This window comes from Rhinatrema bivittatum, chromosome 4 (genome assembly GCF_901001135.1).
Source record: "Rhinatrema bivittatum chromosome 4, aRhiBiv1.1, whole genome shotgun sequence".
Classification (NCBI taxonomy): Eukaryota; Metazoa; Chordata; class Amphibia; order Gymnophiona; family Rhinatrematidae; genus Rhinatrema; species Rhinatrema bivittatum.
Window position 1 is genome coordinate 66,799,678 of NC_042618.1, and position 19,245 is coordinate 66,818,922.

General features: G+C 40.9%; 1 protein-coding gene across 4 annotated transcripts in view; it reads left to right on the forward strand.

Annotated features, from left to right (window-relative positions):
- The window catches only part of TBPL2 (TATA-box binding protein like 2), a 68,791-nt gene that overhangs the window by 4,016 nt on the left and 45,530 nt on the right, over positions 1-19,245 (forward strand). For all 4 annotated transcript variants that reach the window (XR_003856260.1, XM_029598264.1, XM_029598262.1 and 1 more), the window contains exons 2-5: positions 3,403-3,818; positions 4,444-4,531; positions 8,010-8,101; positions 8,694-8,861. Coding sequence is in view for 3 of the 4 variants with exons in the window: in XM_029598264.1 (XP_029454124.1) it covers positions 3,403-3,818; positions 4,444-4,531; positions 8,010-8,101; positions 8,694-8,861 (764 nt within the window). In the remaining variant the exon portion in view is untranslated. The remainder of the gene's footprint in view (positions 1-3,402; positions 3,819-4,443; positions 4,532-8,009; positions 8,102-8,693; positions 8,862-19,245) is intronic.

Below are 19,245 nucleotides of genomic sequence, written 5' to 3' on the forward strand. Positions count from 1 at the left end.
AGTTTACTGTTCTATGTAATGGCAGTGCCAAAAGTTCTGTTTAATGACACTGTCAAAAAGTTTTAGTTTTCTGGAAACCGATACGATGTGCAAACGGCTATCGGTATATAAAATCATTTAAATAAATAAATAAATAAACTTTGTTTTATCCTATTGTCAGGATTCTGCTATTTTCCCAATATTCAGTGTGGAGTGTTGTGTTGCAGCGAATGCTGCATGAGGAGGAAAATCCTGGATTCAAAATCTACACACTCCTCCTCCCCCCCTCCCTCTTCTGAGGAGAAACTCCTTGACCAAGGGGGGCTTGGTCAAGGAGTTTCTCCTCAGAAGAGGGAGGATTGCCAAGATTGGAGGAACCTTACATAACTACAGAATTCTGTACAGGTCAACAATCCTTGCTTCTGCCATCTACTGGGTTTATAAGATCTCATCATTAATATGCTTTGAGATAATGGATGATGTATAGATTTTTAGTTGGCATGAGGTCTTCCAAATGTATTGCCTTAAATAGTCCAAAGACCATCTTCTGTAATAAACTGATTTTTAGGAAGAGCAAAATGTAGGTGGTGTGGTGGCTTTTGGAGTTTTTTGGGGGGGTTTGATTCACCCAAACTTAGAAGTTCTGGCTGTAAATGCATCCAGTTTATTTATGGAAATGGAAACCAGTGTATGTTTAAAAAAAATAGTGACTTTTGGAAAAAGCATGACGTCCCACCTGGAATCAAATATAACAACATACATATACAATATGTACAATCTTGTCCCTTTTATAAAAATGAGGAAATACATTAACTATGCTTCCACCCACCCTGATACCAGCTTGAATTAACCAAGTAGTTGAAAAACTTGCCTTCTGTCTTGTTGCTACACTTCCACATTTGTAAATATGCTCATATCCACTTCAATAGCCCTGATTCAGAAGATTTGCTAGTCAAAAAGGAAATGAGTGAGCAGCTGAACTCATGACAACATACTTCATCGTTATCATGGGGAAAACTTGTTCTGGGTGGATAGCAGAATGTGGAACCCACAGATTATAAACAAGTAATCTTCCTAGTGACTATTTTCCCCACCTCTGTATCTTAATGCAAGAGTAGGGGGGAAACAGTCTTACTTTTGAAGAAACTGTACTATTCCAGGAGTGGACAAATCTGGTCCTCGATCTGCAAACAAGCCTAGTTTTCAGGATATCCACGCTCAATATACCTGAGATGCAATGGAGGCAGTGTGTGGAAATCTCTCATGCATATTAATTGTGGAAATCCTGAAAACCAGACTTGTTTGTGGCTCATGAGGACTGGAGTTGATCAATAGACATCGGGGAAGTAGAGAACCATGTGATTTCCTTTAGAATTGACATTCACTTCCAATCCACAAGAACTGGTATCCTGAAAATCCAGCTGGTTATGTGTGCCTCCAGGAAGGCACACCTGATTTCAGTCATATATATGACTGAATCCTGAGACAGGCCGGTATTAGTGGCAGACAGTGAGGTCCAAGAGTGGGGCAGCCATTGGAGGCAGGTGGGAAGCAAGAAGGTCCAGGAGTCAGGCATTGGTCAAATACCTAGTATCCAACTGTAGGGCAGGAAGGCAAGGAGCAGAACAGGTGCGCAGATGAAGATGACCTCGAGACAGAGAAGAACCACTGAAAATGCTGGAACAGAAGGACAAAGACAGGAACGCTGAAGGCACAGGAACTGATGACAGGATGGTTAAGCAACTCACACTACTATGAGGCAGAGTGTCCTGTTGCCGAGGCAAGTTGCTGTTCAGGAGGTGCCCTTTTATAGGGCAGTGCTAGTGACATCTTCAGGGGCCACAGGACTTTTCTTGCCGTGGTCCCTTTAAAGCCAGTTGAGAGATGTATGTGTGCCTAGGGAGAGCGTGCTGTGCAAGAGCCATCAGAGGTGTCTCGCCATGTCAAAGAATGACTGTCAGTTCTGGGGAAGTAGGAAGTGAATGTGGCTTGGAAGACAGTTCTTGTGGATTGGAAGTGAATGTCAAATCTAAAAGGAAATCACATGGTTCTCTACTTCCCCAATGTCTATTGATCAACTCCAGTCCTCATGAGCCACAAACAAGTCTGGTTTTCAGGATATCCACAATTAATATGCATGAGAGATTTGCACGCACTGCCTCCATTTGCATCTCAGGTATATTGATCATGGATATCCTGAAAACTAGGCTTGTTTGCGGCTCGAGGACCAGATTTGTCCACTCCTGGAATAGTACAGTTTCTTCAAAAGTAAGACTGTTCCCCCCCCCCCCACTCTCTTATCAGTCAAATTATCCCTAATTTTAATAGATATATGAGAATTTGTAAATCAATTAAAATAGATCCTCTCGCCTTCTTTCTTGCTAACCTTTTTTTTCTCTTGAACAACAAAATTTTATAATAGGACCATCATATTAGGCTTATCAGATTAATATTTGTTTTAAGGCTACATTGCAGCCATGTTTATAATCATAGGTCCTATGTTAGCATCCACAATATTATAATTTTATATATTTCTCTACTATTTGCCTTTTAAAAATGACATCTTGCATTGCAGAACATCCCCTGCTCTTCCCCAACCCAGATCCATGTTTCAAAAATATCTTCTTCAGGGGGAATTTCCACTTTTCTCCTAAATTCAGTGTCCTATTCAGATCACATCAACATTGGCTTCAGCACTTTTTAACCCACACTCAAACTTCATTGTTTTGGCAATTTGGATGGAAGGGACCACCCTTTATCATTGGGCTAATAGTTGCAGTAGAATATGAAATGTGCATACATTTGAGGCAGTCTGCATTCAAATCTATGCAAATCTCTCATCAATATTATTGAGGGATATCCTGAAAAGCCAGCCAGTTCTTACGGAATGAAGTAAATACCATGGTTTCTGAGGAACAAATGGAGGCTGCATGGGATGATTGTGACCAGTGAGGATCAGTGGATCACTTAATCAGCTAGGAGACTATCTGAATTCTTTTTTTTTTTTTTTAATTTAGGTTGAACACTATTTTAATCTGTAATTTGAAAGCCACATAGAGGATCCAGGTACTTGTGCTCATGGCAGTTGTCTAGATTTGCCTCTTGATTAGTTGTTTTATAATTTTTGCATCAAGGGTATCACCTTTTACCAACTACTAAAGCTAGCATTTTAAAAACAGTAGAAGGTAACGTTTAGACACACATTACTCAAGTTATTCATGCTCCATAAGTAAACAGGAAAAAAGACTATCGGAGTAAGAATTTTGAATTGCTTCTAGGACCTAACTACTTTTTTTTTTTTTTTTTCTGTTACCAATGCAGCTTTTGTTGTGATGTTCTGTAACTGTATTGAATTTACCAAAGGATATGCAATCATTGGTTTTTTTTCTTCTCTTCTTTACCCCCTTCTCTACCTGCCCAAAGGATGCCCTGTCGTCATCTTCTCATATGTATACTGCTATGAGTCCTTATGATACAGACTTGCCTATTCAGTCTGTTCCTGAGACCTCTTTCGCTCCGCAGCTTAATCAGTCCAAAGAGCTGTCTACTGACTTTTCTTCTGTGGACCTCAGCTTTCTTCCTGATGACCTTGGGGAAGATCCTACAGATCATTCTCATCATGAGGAGCAACATGGAGAATCCTGCAGCTTAAATCCAGCTGAGCAGGACAGTGGTATATGTTTGGATGACAGTGAAAATGTGAGCCATTCTCAGTCATATCCAATGCCTGATTGTACAGAGTCTGCACATGATGCCTCTAATGTTCATATTACACCTATGACACCCATGACACCAATGACTCCGGTTTCAGAGGCTTCTGGAATAGTTCCTCAGTTGCAGTAAGTATTTAACTGAAATTTGAGCTGTATACAGTTAACTTTTATATATTTTCCCCAAGGCTTAAAAAGCCATTTATCTACCTTGGCATCTATTTTCATGAAACGCCATGATTGTTTCATGTAACATCGTGAGTTTATTTGCTTTCTTTTCATATGGAGATGGTTTTTTTTGTTGTTTTTTTTTTTATATACATCTCTTCTTCTTTCCTATGATGTAGTGGCTCTACAAGCTTTATCCACACTACACAACTTTTTTTTTTTTTCTTTCAAATTTTAATATATTTATTGTGTGACTAGATTGCTTGAACAATTGCACTGATATGGGAATAGGCAGCATAGTAAGAACAAAAAGTAATATTGGCAGGACATTCATCTTGATGTTTGTGTCCCACCAGAAGAGACAGACCTTTTGGTATATATGTTTCTAATATATGTTCATAAACTTTTCAAAATCTATCTTTAGAAGTGATTTGACAACTCCTGGATTTTGAAAAGTTTATGAACTTGTGCATTTATGCTGTATAAAAGGTGACATTAGGTGGGTTGTTTTTTTTGTTTTTTAACATTTTTAAAATATATCTTACAATTTAAAATGTTTAAAATGTATCTTTATTTTTCTTACTAGAAACATAGTTTCAACTGTGAATTTGGCTTGTAAATTAGACCTGAAGAAAATAGCTTTGCATGCCAGAAATGCAGAGTATAATCCAAAAGTAAGTGCTTATAATGCGTGCAATTGGTCCTTTACTGTAGGAGGATGCTGCAGCCATTTTTTAATAACTTTTAACTTTGTAGTACAAAACAAAAAAAGCAAGTGAATATCCTTTAGAAATGGGAGAAAATCCAAGGTTGATGAGAGAATTTTAGGAAAGGCATGTGCATTATTTCAGAATTCTTAGATCAGAGCCAAGCTGGTGGCTCAGTGGCAAGACCTGGTTTTGATTCAAAAGATTTTCTATTCTTAAGGTTATCTGGGGCTGTTATGGAGCAAGCATTCATAACCCCTGCTGGGGGAGGATCCCAATCATCACACTAATGGCTGGACTTGGGGACCCATGATTGTAGGAGTCCTGGTGCATGGCCCCCGCCAAGGGCTGTTGCTGTAATCACTGGGCTGAGTGAAGTAGGATGGGATTTGATTTATTACTCAGTACATGGTTACCTATTTCTTATATCCATATGATAAAGGCGGTATTGCAGAAGGGTTAGGGAGAGCATGACGCATAGGGTAAAAGAGGTAGTGTGGTACAGTATAACATAGTAAGGGGATGGCGTCTAAGATACAATGAGGTAATGCTGTATGTTTTTTTTATATATATAAAATTATATACAATAACATTGCAGTGCAGTACAAATTTATATGATAGGGTTGAAAATTATGTAGTGTGTTGGCAGTGGTACGCACATGCAGGAGGGGGTTGGAAGGATAGGCTTGGTGGGAAACCAGGTTTTAATTATACAGTGGAATGTTTCTATTGGTCACAAGTTTGGCTTCTGTTGAGAGAGAATTCCAGAATTTGGGGCAGAAGAGGGAGCAGGCATAATTGCAGGTTAAGGTCTTTAGGAGCAGGGGGACATAGAAGGCCACTTTTTTTGGATCTCAGTCTACAGTTTTTGTAGGGGGATAGGTAGAGTCTAGGCTTTTTTTTTTTTTTTTTTTAAGCAATGCAGAGGACTTTGAATTGGCCTGACAGGAAACTGGAAGTCAGTGTAGGTCTCAGAGGATTGGAGTGATGTAGTCCTTATAGTTGCACTCTGATAGCATCGAGTGGTGGCGTTCTGCACCAGTTGAAAGTGATACAGGAGTTTTTGTGGAAGGACCCATGCATAGTGTGTTGCAATAATCCGATCAGGATGGCTAGGTGGCCTGTCTCCAGGTGTAGTTTTATCTGCTTAAGTTGCCTGGGGTGGAAGTGGATACTCCTAGCCATTGTGGATATTTTCAAATTCATGCATGATTTGGTGACCAAAATGACATCTAGATGCCAGACTGAGTTTTTTATTGTGAGGGGGAGAGGGCATTGAGCATAATTTTGTGGTTGGCAAGAGAGGTAGAAGCTGTAACTAGGGCCTCTGTTTTGTTGGAGTTTAGTTTAATTTTGTTGGGTGTGGCCCAGTTCCAGATTTCTCTGAGGCAGTTGTTTGTATTTTATAGCATCTCTGCCGGGTCTCAGTGATAAGACTTGAACATAGTCAGTGCTTTGTCTTTGCTGACTATCGCATTTTCTGATCTCATCAATTCAGGATCTGAGTTGGATGCCAAACTCTGTCATATGGTAGGGGGTCTGACAGATGAGTAGGTGTCTCACATGACAACTTGTGTTCTTCCTGCTACAAATGAGCACAACCAGTTTAGGGCCAGTCTGCTTAATGGTGTTATCAGCCAGTCTGCTTAATGGTGTTAAGGCAAAATAGGCTTAGTAAGGCAGGGCTTTCCAGCATCATACTGTTTTGAGAAAGGTGGCGAGTTAGTGCCAGGAGGACTGTTTCAGTACTGTGGACATTCCTGAAGCCTGATAGGAAGTTGTCAGTAGGGTAACATTTCCTAGGTAAGCGCAAATGGAATCTGGTGCAATAAATCTTCAACCCCAGTTCCAACTGAGCTGGAAGCCCAAAGCAGCAGGAAGAAACTATCTGGCTCCAAAAAAAGAATATCTTGATGAAAGGTCAAACTTACTCTTTTTCATTTTTCTTTGGAAAATACATTTTATGAATGGATATTTTTGGTAGAGCATTCCATTACTAAAAATTAAATTTGGGGGGTAATTTTATTTTTTGTTTTTACATTATAAAGTGTGAAAAAAAGTATATGTATATACATGAGTGTTTGTTTGATATGATTTTATTTTTACTAGAAACAAAATACATTCTTTTATTAAAATTTTATTCTTAGATATCACACACTATAAGCTATCTTTAAAATAAACAATTAACATGTATACACTCAAATTTACTATCTTGAGAATTTGTGTTTGTTTAAAAAAAAAAAGTCCATATAGCAAATAGTTTTAAGTAGTCTATGGGTCTTATGTCTTCAAGCCTCTGTTTTAGTTCTCAACCAAATAAGCAAAAAAGAGGAAGGCTCAGATTTGCGGTTAATACAAGGAGACATTCAACTTTTGAAATGTGAGATCATCTAGCTGTTCCATGAGGAAGTCCACATAAGTTTGAAAACTGATGATTTATGTATATTTATACATCTTTCTCTTTATGAAGCCATTGATTGGTGAAACAATAATCCTTTATCAAAGAGCTTTTAAGTTGATATCTGTTTTTTAAATTTGGCATTTATAATGGATTCATGCTGAACCCACTACAAATATAATCTAGTTCCTGTGTGACCGTTTGGAGCATTTTGTATCTGGGACATAATTTTCAACAATGTTCTGGCGAGACATTCACAAACCTATCTGCTATGGGGACTTTTTTTTTTTTTTTAAGACAGATTCTCATGATAGTAAATTTGAATGTATACATGTTATTAGTATTTAAAAATAGCTTATAGTGTGATATCTAAGACTATGAACATACTTTGAAAAAAATAGTTATAAAAATGTCTGTTTTTTCTGGTCAGAAGAGAATTATGCTTAGAATAAACTTTGAGTGTGGCCTGCCAGGTGTGAGCTTTTGAGGAATCGGTCCATCCTAAACAAATGAGGCATATGCCTCTATGTACTACTGTATACACTAAAGAATTACAACAAACTACCACCAAAATATACTCCAATTAAGTAAAGCATAAATGAAACATGTAGAAAAACTACAATGATATGTAACACAAAAACTGCATCAATGTCATTTTTGTCTTGTATACCTTTTGGTCTTCCAGTTCAATGGGACTAGACCACTATGAGCTTCATTTTCAGTTACCCAGGGTTTCCCTCCTTATCTAACTCTGCCATCGCAATGACCGTCTTCTGGCTGAGATGCAGCCAGTAGGTATCTCTGTGTAGTGGCTGGGACTTCCTCACCAGAAGGGGAGAAGGTAGCTAGGAAAGATGCTTCTACAGCATCCCCGGCCTGAGACGTAGAAGCTGGGGGTCTCCTGCCCAAGATCATATAGCATTATCACTGAGTCGTTGGGCCAGCTTGATGGAGTAATTTCTTTCACTTTTGAAAAATGAAAATGTAGAAGGGTTAACTCTGGGTTACAAGTCGAGAATGCTACTATCATTCTTTCTTTTCTTCCAGAGGTTTGCAGCAGTTATCATGAGAATCCGAGAACCCAGAACAACAGCACTTATATTCAGCTCTGGCAAAATGGTGTGCACCGGAGCAAAAAGGTTTGTGCTAATTATTTCTGAAATTCAACAGTTCAAACAGCAAGCAGCAGGCTTGACCACAATCAAAAACTGGGACCCAGTCAATGTGCCCCCTAAATCCCATTGTATGTACAGTGACTGGATGTCTTCCCTCCCTCAAATGGAGGCTGTGAACATCACCTCCACAGCACCCGAAGCCCCTGCTGGTTCTAGAAATTAAAACAGGTCTTTCACGTGGAAGGGTGTAGCGTGGCTGCTAGGCCAACAAAAAAAAAAGTCTTTATTTGATCTAGAGTTTCTACAGATGACAAGGTTAACTAAATAATCGCTATTCAATGCAATCCTCATTTCTACTATCAGCCCTGGGTTAGTATTTAAATGTATTTATTTACAGTCATTTATAGATCACTCATAAAGAGAATCTTCTACTGAGCGGGGTACAATATAACACAATTATAGATTTATATATTTTCTTATACTTTTAGCTAGTCCTATGTGATTCTTAGATGTACAAGAATTGGAGCTAGGAGAGGATATCTTTCTGACTAATGCCCAAGTGGGTTCTAGATTTAGGCACTTAATCTACGGATTGCTTTATTTTTTTTGTCCTAAGTGAGGAGCAATCACGACTTGCTGCAAGGAAGTATGCACGGGTGGTGCAAAAGCTGGGATTCCCAGCCAAGTTCTTGGACTTCAAAATTCAGAACATGGTGGGAAGCTGTGATGTGAGATTTCCAATCAGATTAGAAGGTTTGGTTCTTACTCACCAGCAGTTTAGCAGGTATGATACTATAAATCATTATTTTCCTAATCGCTTCTGCCTTTGAAATGCAACCTTTGTCTCTAAATGTTCCCCTAGTTTACTACCTATACATATGTCTACCTCTGTTCTCACTTACTTATGCATGTCAAACCTGTACACAGTTATGAACTAGTGATTTTCACATGGAATGACTGTATATAAAACACATCAAATAAAATTAAGTGTACCCATGCCTGTAGCTGCACAATTTCTCTGTCATTTAAAATCTTGTGTATTATGCATTTGAAAACAGAGGACCGATTCTGTGGCTCAGGCCACTGTGCAGCACGTCTGTCCGGAGCCAGCTATGTCTGGGTGTGCGCTGGAGGAAGGAAAGAGTGTGCTCACAGCATGATGTTGTCAGAGTACTGGAAAAAGGCCAGAAATGCCTGACCACGCTTGAGTTTGTTTGCACTTGTGCGGGCTGTAAACTTCTTAAACAAAGTTCAGAGTGGAGAACAGCATAACATTTTATTAAATCATGACCTAGTACAATTAACAAACAACTGCACCATCTCAAAGTGAGCCAATTAATTCTTACAGCTACAGCAAAATATACCTATTAAATGCCAATTGCCACTGACTGGGTTTTTTTGTTTTTTAATTTAGTTAAAAAAAAAAAATAAATCCCACTGCGGAATTAAGGTAAAGAATTAGCACGACACACATTCAAGCTCGAGATATCAAAAGCTGTTTGGTCTCATTTTATATATTCACTCAAACACTTGCACAACCTGTTTTGATGGTAAAACAGTGACAGGAAGAGAAACAGCAACGCACACAGAAAACCTCTTATTTGCGGCCTTTTTTAAGCAGTGCCTTAGGACAGTACAAAGCATTAAAGATCTGCAATTGAGGAAAACATAAGACCATTTCCAATTGCTGCAGTTTACCTCAATTGAATAGCAGCCAGCAAGTCTAATTTAAAATAAAACGCTGGCATCTCAAGATAATAAAAGAAATCTCACATAAACCGAATAATCATTGTTCAGCTCTCCACATTCTCGGAATAAAGCAGGACTGGAAGGATAGGGCCAGTGGGAAATGTAGCCTCATTTGGATGACACACAGCCCTCCATCTCTATCACATCTGCACTGCAGGATTGCGTTCATCTGTAACAGTTATGTACTCATAAAGGGAGTCTCTTTTTTTTATGTTTTTTTTTTGTTTTTTATATAGGCCGTTTCTAGCATAATTTGGAGAAACAAAGCCACTACATCATTCATAAAGGGAAGATGAAATATATCATAGAAATCCCTTCATACCTTTTTTGTTGTTCTGTAATGGGAAATGGGTAAGCAACCACAGAGTGCATCTACACCAACTAGGGCGCACAAAATTTTATTTTAAAGACCTAGCACCAAGGAGACCATGTGACACAATAAGCAGGTGTGTGATGACCTTGTTCCAGGTGCCTCTCCCAATTTATGAAAACTCTAGCTAGTTGTAACTTACTTGTGAGTAGTGTTTTATGGATAATTTTGTCAAGCAAAATTCAGAGAGGTGGCTTGTAAAACTCAGAAAAGATAAGCCTGGCTGGAAAACAAGTCTAATCCAAGATGGCGGATGGGTCTGCAGGTGATGGCAGAGACTGAGAGTGCTGATAGCTGGAATATCGAATGGTGGTGAAATCATTGGAAGTGAAGCTAGTTTATTTAAAAAAAAAATATTGAGTCTGTAGATGAAATGCAGGCTGATATTGAACAAATGGAAGATTCATGTAACCCTTTGAGAGTTTGCTGTTTCTCCTAGGGCCATAAAAGTTATGTATTCTTCAGACTACACTCTTCATCATATTCCCTCTCTTTGCAGATCCGGGGGGGGGGGGGGGTTGGGGGAGGTAATCCTCTTTGGCCCAGGTGATGGAGTGTTTCTCCTTAACTGTGTCCCTGAGGAAAATAGAGTACCAGAAAGATACACAGACTGGGTGTTCAAATAAAATTTACTGATTATTTCCAAAACATCAATCATAGTCCAGTATTCTTTCCACAACTGAAACTGTACATTAGAACTATTTACAGAGTCCCTCTGCTGGGTGCTAATGTCCCTCTCACTAGTTCCTAAGGGTAAGCTTGCCACTTTTTCCTTATCCGTGTACAAACAGCCCCAGTGTTGCAGGCGTGGACCCTTAGGCCGGGATAGGGTTGATGCAACCTGTAGGGAGGAGCCCTGCAGGTTTCTACTGTTGTCAGATAGACTCAGACAAGGCAGAGGCCCAACTAGTGCTTCACCTTTACTAGTCCTTGTTCCCCCCTTGGGCTGAGCCTTCAGTTGCCGGGGCTGGCAAGACTTAGGAAGGGCCTTTGTGAACGGCGAAGATTCTTCTAAGTAGCAGGGTCAGAACGGAATGAAATCAGGCGAATCCTGAGACAGGCCGGGATCAGTGGCAGACAGAGAGGTCCAAGAGTCAGGCAGCCATTGGAGGCAGGTGGGAAGCGAGAAGGTCCAGGAGTCAGGCGTGGTCTGAGCTCTCCCTTTAATTTTTTTTTTCTTTTTACCTTGGTGCCTTTTCCTGTTTTTCGCTTTTCCATTGACAGAGGAATGTGGCAAACTATGCCTCTGTACACCATTCCCCCTTTGACTTCCATCTCGGATGGCTTGACTAGAATGGAGGCATCTGGCCCGCCATTGGCTGAAGTTTCTTTCAGCCTTGACAGGTGCCTAGTCCCATGGCTTCCCAGTAACGCTGCCCCTGCAGAGGGTTTTATCACTGCAACAAGGAGCAGGTTCCAGCGACGCCACAGTGCTTCCTGGCAGCATTTCCCCAATACAATTTGGAGGAGGGAATCTCTGCCCTGAATTACAGGTTTCTACACCAAGCCGGGAGCCAGAAGAAAGGTCGGGGACCGTTGTGGATCCAACCACCTTGCCTGAAGTTGATTTACAATTGCTACAGTCTGCCATCTTGGACATACAGGACATCAGGTTAGATCTGATTTGGCTAAGGTGAGAACCACTAAAGAAGAGAGAGTTTTATCTAAAGAAGCCATAACCTGCTGTAGGGCTTCAAGAGAGACAAGTAGAATCAAATGATTCCACTACCCACTTGCTTTTTTTCAGTGAAGAAAGAAGCAAATGACTTGCATAGCAAATGCATGGGAACCGGAGTGTAACCCATGGGGAGGACTGCTTAAAAGTGAACTATTCTGAATAGTTCATGGGGATGAGATGCAGTTTCATTCATTCTTGATGAGTATCATCATTGTTTAGCAAAGTTGGTCTCATCTTTGTAAATTGATAGCACAGCTCGCTAAGATGTCAAATCAGAGTTAGCCATCGTGTTCAGCAGAGCATAAAGTACATTTTATAGCCCATAAGAGTAGTCATGTACCAAGGGGTTGTTCTCTTACTTTGGAAAAGCAGAGATTTTGTGGGGCCAAGAATGTTTAAGGAAGAATAAAGGGAATTCTCCAAATGTGTAGTTAACCTACATCCTGAGCTGGCAGATGGCATGAGAAGCGGTACCCACTCCCTTTGAAGCTGGTCTGGCTCAAAGGGAGGCCACCTTAAAATTCTGAGTGGCTGAGAAGTGTTGTGAAACAAAGTACAACGCTTTATAGAGCAATTAATTAAGAAATGATCCAACCATGGCACTGGCCTATGAGTGACTCAACCAGGTTCTTGCAGAATCCAGTCTTTGCAAACAAAAAAAGTCAAGGATGTGACCCTGTCTATGTGTAGGAGTATGCACCAGCTTGGACTATCCAAGCGATTCCATAATGGACAAGAAAACTTTGCATACCTGATTGCCACCATAGTCTATCGTAAGCCGACAGCCAGAAACAACTTATTGAGATTTCATAGTCTTCATGCTAGAAGCTTCAAAATGGGCCTACCGGTAAGCCAATTTTTTAGAATTAGAAGGATATGTTCCACTGACGTGTAATTTGAAAAACAAGCAGAGATCCTTAAAAAGCACTTTCAGAGCAGGGGGTACCCTTTTAGGTCATACAGGCGGGCTAGATACAGTGACAGACAGCAATTATTACAATATAAACTGACGAAGGACCAAATACGCATCACGTGTTCTACAACAAACCATGGGTGTTTCAGCGATGGCGGTGGCAGTCAGAAGACATTGGCATGTGCTGTCCTTGCATTGTATTTTTTATTGCTACCTCTAGGGGAAAAAATATTCGTGATAATTGTACATGGGCAATTGACCACTGCTGCAAAGTCACAAGGGAACCAGGTCACTCCACATGTGGTCAGTGTGAGTGGTGCGAACAGGTGATCACAGGTAGAGAATGGCAGCCTCCAGGAACACTGTATAAGATTAAAAGAAAAATGTCTACTAACAGTTTGTCGTCAAATGTCATGTATGCAGTGATTTGCCCTTGCCCTAAGATCTACATTGGGTGTACCTCTCGTCCTGTGAAGGTACGATTGACAGAACACAAATCTCGCCATAAAACTACGGCTCCAATGGTTTTACGTTTGGAAGCGAATCAGCTATTTCTCAATTAAAGTGGACAATAGTCAAACAAATTCATCCTTCCACACGTGGAGGGAACATGGCAGCTCAGTTAGATCATCGGGAAGCCTATTGGATTTATACTTTGAAGACTACAGTACCAAAAGGGTTAAATGATGAAGTTAACTGGGTATCTCTCATTTAAAGTTGTAGGATAATACTGATCTGTTTATTTTCTATAGTATGGATAGGAACCGGTTTGGTGGGCGGTGGCTTGAATGCGTGAAAGGTGAGGGCAGTATTTGGTGGTTTCCAGAAAGGGTATTCGGCAGTATTCATTGGTTGCAGGTAGACTTCCGAATTAGTATTTACTATAAACGAGGAGAGTCTGTGGGATTGACAAACATGGCACATTAGGAGTCATCGACAGACTAGAACATGAGCAGACCACAGGAAACAGCAGGTCATTCACTTGTCAACATCCCCTGAAGAAGGACGGCAAGTCTGAAACATGGCCATGTAGGGAGGAAAGTATCTGTTTCTTTGCTGGATTCATTTAAATGTGCCAGAAGATTCATTTTCATCAGTGGAAGTCTGACTCTCTTCTGATTTTGACCGGTGCCTTAAATATCATTTATTGTAAAGAGCGCTTAGAGCACTTCACAAATGAAAAAAGAAAAAAAACTATATATAACAAAAAAAAGGCACATGGACGAATGGCAGTAGTTAATGATTGCACATACAGTAAAAACATTGCCATGGGGTAACGTATTATGTATGAAATTATCCGCTTCCTTCCTTAAATATTTATAACTTGTAGAAATGCCCTTATAAGCTTATGATTTAAAGCGGGTAAAAAAAAATATTTAGGACAGTGATGGTATGTGCACTGAATAAGGTGGTTTAAATGGTTGGAGTTGTTGAGGGTGATTATTTTTTGCATATTTAGGGTTTATCAATCACCCAATTGTGGCTTATTGATTTTTGGTGTTTTACATTTGATAGAAGGCATACATCATGAACATTAAAATCTCCCAGGATGATAGCCTCTTATTTGTTAAAGTAGATGCTAAGAATGCGATCAATAAATACTGAAGGATGAGTAGGTAGGCTGTTAGGTGGTGCATAAACCAAGCAAAGATTGCATTTTAAGGTGGAGGATAAGAAAAATAGCTCTACAGGGGAAATCTCCTCTGTGACCCATAGATAACTGTAAGGCAGACTTGGCCACAATGAGAAGACCATCTCTCTCTTGCTTGGGTTTGGTTTGAAAAAGGCAGAATAATCTGCAACACATAGTTGGTTCAACAAGGCTACGTCTGAAGATTGAAACCATGATTCAGTCAAGCATAAATGTTGTCTTGGGATTTATCATGCAACAAGTCAACCAGTACAGGGATCTTTTTCCTTATTGCCTGTCCATTTATTAGCAGGAGACAGACTCTGCAATGAATAAACTGATCCTGGAAGATGACAGATCATGCCTTACAGATGTATGAAAAAACTGGATGTAGACTTAGCAAAATGATCGTGCGCTCAGGGAGCCATATCTGCTCCTCCCCAATATAACAGGGATTGAGTCCCCTGAAGGGGAACACAATGCCCTTACTAAAATGGATAGATTCGAAAACCTTGTTGGCCAACAAGAAGCTAGAAAATAAGGAAAAGACATAAACAGCAGATCGATCATAACTCTGTGAGACTGAAAGATCAAGATACCTAACAAGAAAGAGAGAGCCATAAAGACCCCAGGCCACCTCCAGGCTGCACAGTGATCCAGAGCTGAATCGCACTAAGGCGTGTAAAAAGGAGTTGTGCTTCTTTGTGTGCATGACTGAGGCATGCACACTGCAGCACACAGTGCTTCAGGTGTTACCGCAGGCTTCAAATAGATAGCTGACATGCAGGGGGCGGGGCTTGGGCATACAGCGGGTAGGCAACAATTCAGATGCAAACTTGTAGTATGAAGTTCCTGCCTCAGCTATTTCAGCTTGATTAAATGTATTTCCATCAGACTAATCTCTCTCCTCTCTTCCACTGTGTAGTCTCTGTGCCTAGAAGCTTCTTAAGCTGAAACTGGTTGTGTGAACTCCAGCTCTTTCTTTTGTGTCCTGAAAAGGGATCTCCTTGAATGAAGGAAAATCACCAAGTTGGGTTAGTGGATCCAACTAATCAGGGGACAGGGAAAAATTGCTCTTTGCTCTTCAAGAGCCAACTGAAAATGACCATGCTGTCAATAGCACTAACTCCTCCTAGTGCCATAAGGATAGCCAATCACAATCAATCTTATAGGATAGTCTGAAATAGAAAGTAAAATCCCTTTAAGCTCTTATTACTAATGGGCATGAATATTGTGGCTGACTGAAGGGTCGGCCACATATATACAAAGGAAAAATTCTGATGTGAAAGTTGAAATGTAGACATTTTAAAGAGACCACATGACCTGATGAGCAGGGTAAGCTGCAGGTAGACTGCGCTTCCGGCTCCCCTGCTGAAAAATCAATAATCCTGGCGTAAAAATCGTGAACCTTGGCAACCCCCAGCTGAATAGAGTCCACTTCAAAAGACGATCAGCTCATTTTATTTTACCAGCGGTGAGCCCAGGATGGTGGCTAAGCCGCAAAGGAGAGAAAAAATGTCAGGTTGGCAAATCGAGGGGAAAAATGGCCACTTGGACCTCTGAGCCCTAGCGTGCTGGCAGACAAGTCAGATCTCGAGGGGGATGTCACTCAGGCCGTAGTACAAGCGCTGAAACCGCGATTTTCGGACCTGGCCCAGAAAATTAATGCCGGTAACGAAACGCTGCAAGAAATAAAAAATCAAGTAACGGACACGCAGCAACAAATTGCCGATGTGGAGACAGAGACATGGAATCTATTGCAAAAGAGAGAAATACTAGTAAAGCAAGAAACCAAAGTGGAGGATCTGGAGACTAGATCAAGGAGGAACAATTTGAGGTTTGTGGGGATCCCAGAGTCTGTCTCAGAGAGAGAGCTGGCTAAGGCCCTGGAAATGTGGTTGGTACAGGAGCTGGGCCTGGCAGAGCTTGCAGACAAATGTTATTGTTGAGAGAGCACACAGACTGGGGATCAAAAAATTAGAAGCTACGAAGCCCAGGGTGGTGATAGCGAGGTTCTCCAATTTCTGCCATAAAACAGAAATACTGCAAGCCTACAATTGCAGTACCAATCTGGCCTATGAAAGCAGTAAAATCATGATTTTTCAGGATTACTCCACTGTGCTATCCGCCAAATGCCAGGAATTCTCCCCTATCTGTGCAGATCTTTTCAACAGGAAAGTAAGGTTCATGCTGCAATGCCTGGCTCCGGATGGAGTATAATGGGGCCTGGCGAAGTTTAGACTCTGTGGAAGCGGTCCAACAGTTTATTGCTGGAACCTTGGACTCCAGGTGAAGCTTATAGAAGATATTCCTAAAGTGTTTCTTCCCGCAAATGGTGATACTAGTATTCCTACTACTCTGCTTTTGCAAATATTGTTAAGTGTGCTGGTGATGGAAAAGATGGTTCGTCTCTTGTTATAATGGTTGGTTCAATATCACTAATTCACAAACGCTGGCAGGGGAGCCGGTAGGGTTAATCAGGTGGTCTCACACCTCCTTTATATGGAGGATATAGGTGGAAGCACAAGGTTGTGTTGGGACAAGGGGATGGGGTAGGGATGGGAAAGTGGGGGGTGCTGGGGTTTTTCTAAGAAGGCACCACACAATATCCTGGGGACACATTCCTATACTCTCAGAATGGAAACTTATGCCAAAGAGCACCATGTTGGCCCACAGGGTGACACCCCTAGGCTGGGAGGGTGTGCCCCATGGTTTTTCATAAAAGGAGTGCTTCGCAACTCTGTAACCAACCCAAATAAAGAATATGGCTGAAAGGTTAAGATGTATATCATGGAATGTAGCCGGTCTTGGATCCCCAGTAAAAAGTACGAAAACACTGCAATCGCTGAGAAGGCACAAAGCGCAAATAGCATTTTTGCAGGAGACGCACTTAATGGCTGTAGAAAGCCAAAAACTAACCTGAGATTGGGTAGGTACAGTGTTTTATTCCCCAGCACGGAACAGGAAAGCTGGAGTAGCAATACTGCTAGGGAAACATACAGTCTGTGATTTTCTGATGACGAGGGACGATATGTATCTCTGTATTCTACCAAAGGATAGACTTTGAACCACCTCCCCCTGTACATAGGTTTGTACATAGTTTTCCCAGCAGCATTATCAAAACAAATTGGACATGCTAAACACATGTCGTTTCTATAGTTTCTTCCTATAATCCCTGTTATGCCCACCTCTTTATCTGTTACCTGTTTGAAGTGTTTTTTCTCGTTTCAATGTAAATCGCCCTGCGAGGCGTTAGTTTCATTTCCTTGTAAACCGAGGTGATATGTATTTTATACAGGAACCCCGGTATATAAAAACTAATAAATAAATAAATGTTTTGGTGACAGGGAAACTATTTGGCACTGAAGTAACTCTCTGTAGTGTCTACACTCCAAACTCGTATCAGCACAGTTTTTTTTACAACTCTGGTACAAATCATTACGTTAATAAAAAGGGGTTTAATACTCATCACAGGAGATTTTAACCAAGTGATAGATCCTGAGGTAGACCACTCAAATCCAGGGCCCCATTCGAAAGTGACAGTACATAAGGGAATACCGTACCTTTGTCAACACCTGCAACTAGTGGATCCCTGGAGGATCCTACATCCTGAACAGAGGGACTATACACACATAGCATGTGCACTGGTGGTCGGATTCGATGCAGAAAAAGCATTCGACAGGGTGGCTTGGGATTATATGTCTCTGTCTTGTGGAAATTCGGATTTCAAGGGTCTATTCTACAGAATATCTCACAATTTTATCAGCAACCGCATTCTATTATTGTAGCTAATGAACTGATGTCTACTCCATTTGAGATACATAGAGGTGTCCGGCAGGGGTGCTCCCTTTCCCCATTGTTATATATTCTTTCACTGGATCCCTTACTAAGGGCCATCAATGCAGATACGGGAATTGAAGATTTGAGGGTGGGAAGTTTGAATTTCAAAGTTGGACTGGTGTAAGCCCCTAGAGCTGAGCAACCTCCTAGTGGCTCCGAGGTCTGCACTGCCACAGCATGTCCGAGACTTTCCATGCTTCATGGCTTGTGTGCTGTGTTCACAGCTACACATTTCATGGCGAATGTTAACTTTTGCAACAATCGTGGGGCTACCAAGTTTCTTTCCCAGTTGGGAAAATAGCAGGCCTCACACACATTCACCAACTAATTGACCCCACTGGAAGCCACCTTCACTCCTTCACAGAGTTACAAACAACATATGGGATATCCAACAAAAGTTAATTCGACATTTCCTACGAACGTGGGAAGGACACTCCACCACAATTACCAATCAGGACACCTGGTTGGTAATTGTGGTGTGAAAATGTTTTTTACACCACAACAGCAGTGTATGACTTGTTCTAGTATGGTGAAAAAGCTACTCTCCTTGGAAACCTTGGACCAGATAACACAACTGGCAGAAACGTGGACTCTGGATTTAAATAGTCATATCTCCCCATCCCAGGTCACCAGATGCTTTAAAGCTATTGCAAAATGTGTAGAAAATGTACAGCTGAAGGAAACTCAATACAATTTTTTACACAGAATTTACATTCCTCCACTTTTAGTCTATAAATGGAAGTTGACAACATCGATGACCTGTCTGAAATGCGAAGTGGACCTGGTAACCCTGCGCCACAATTTTTGGGATTGCGATCTCATCTAGCAATTCTGGGCTATCTTGAATGCCTTCTTGCATTAGGCCTACCCATGGATCCAAAATTATGCTTATTGCATCTCATCAGTGAAACGGCGCCAGGGATACGCCTGCAAGCTCAACGCAGTTTCTTAAGTTAAAACTATATTACTGGCCAAACAAACAATCCTT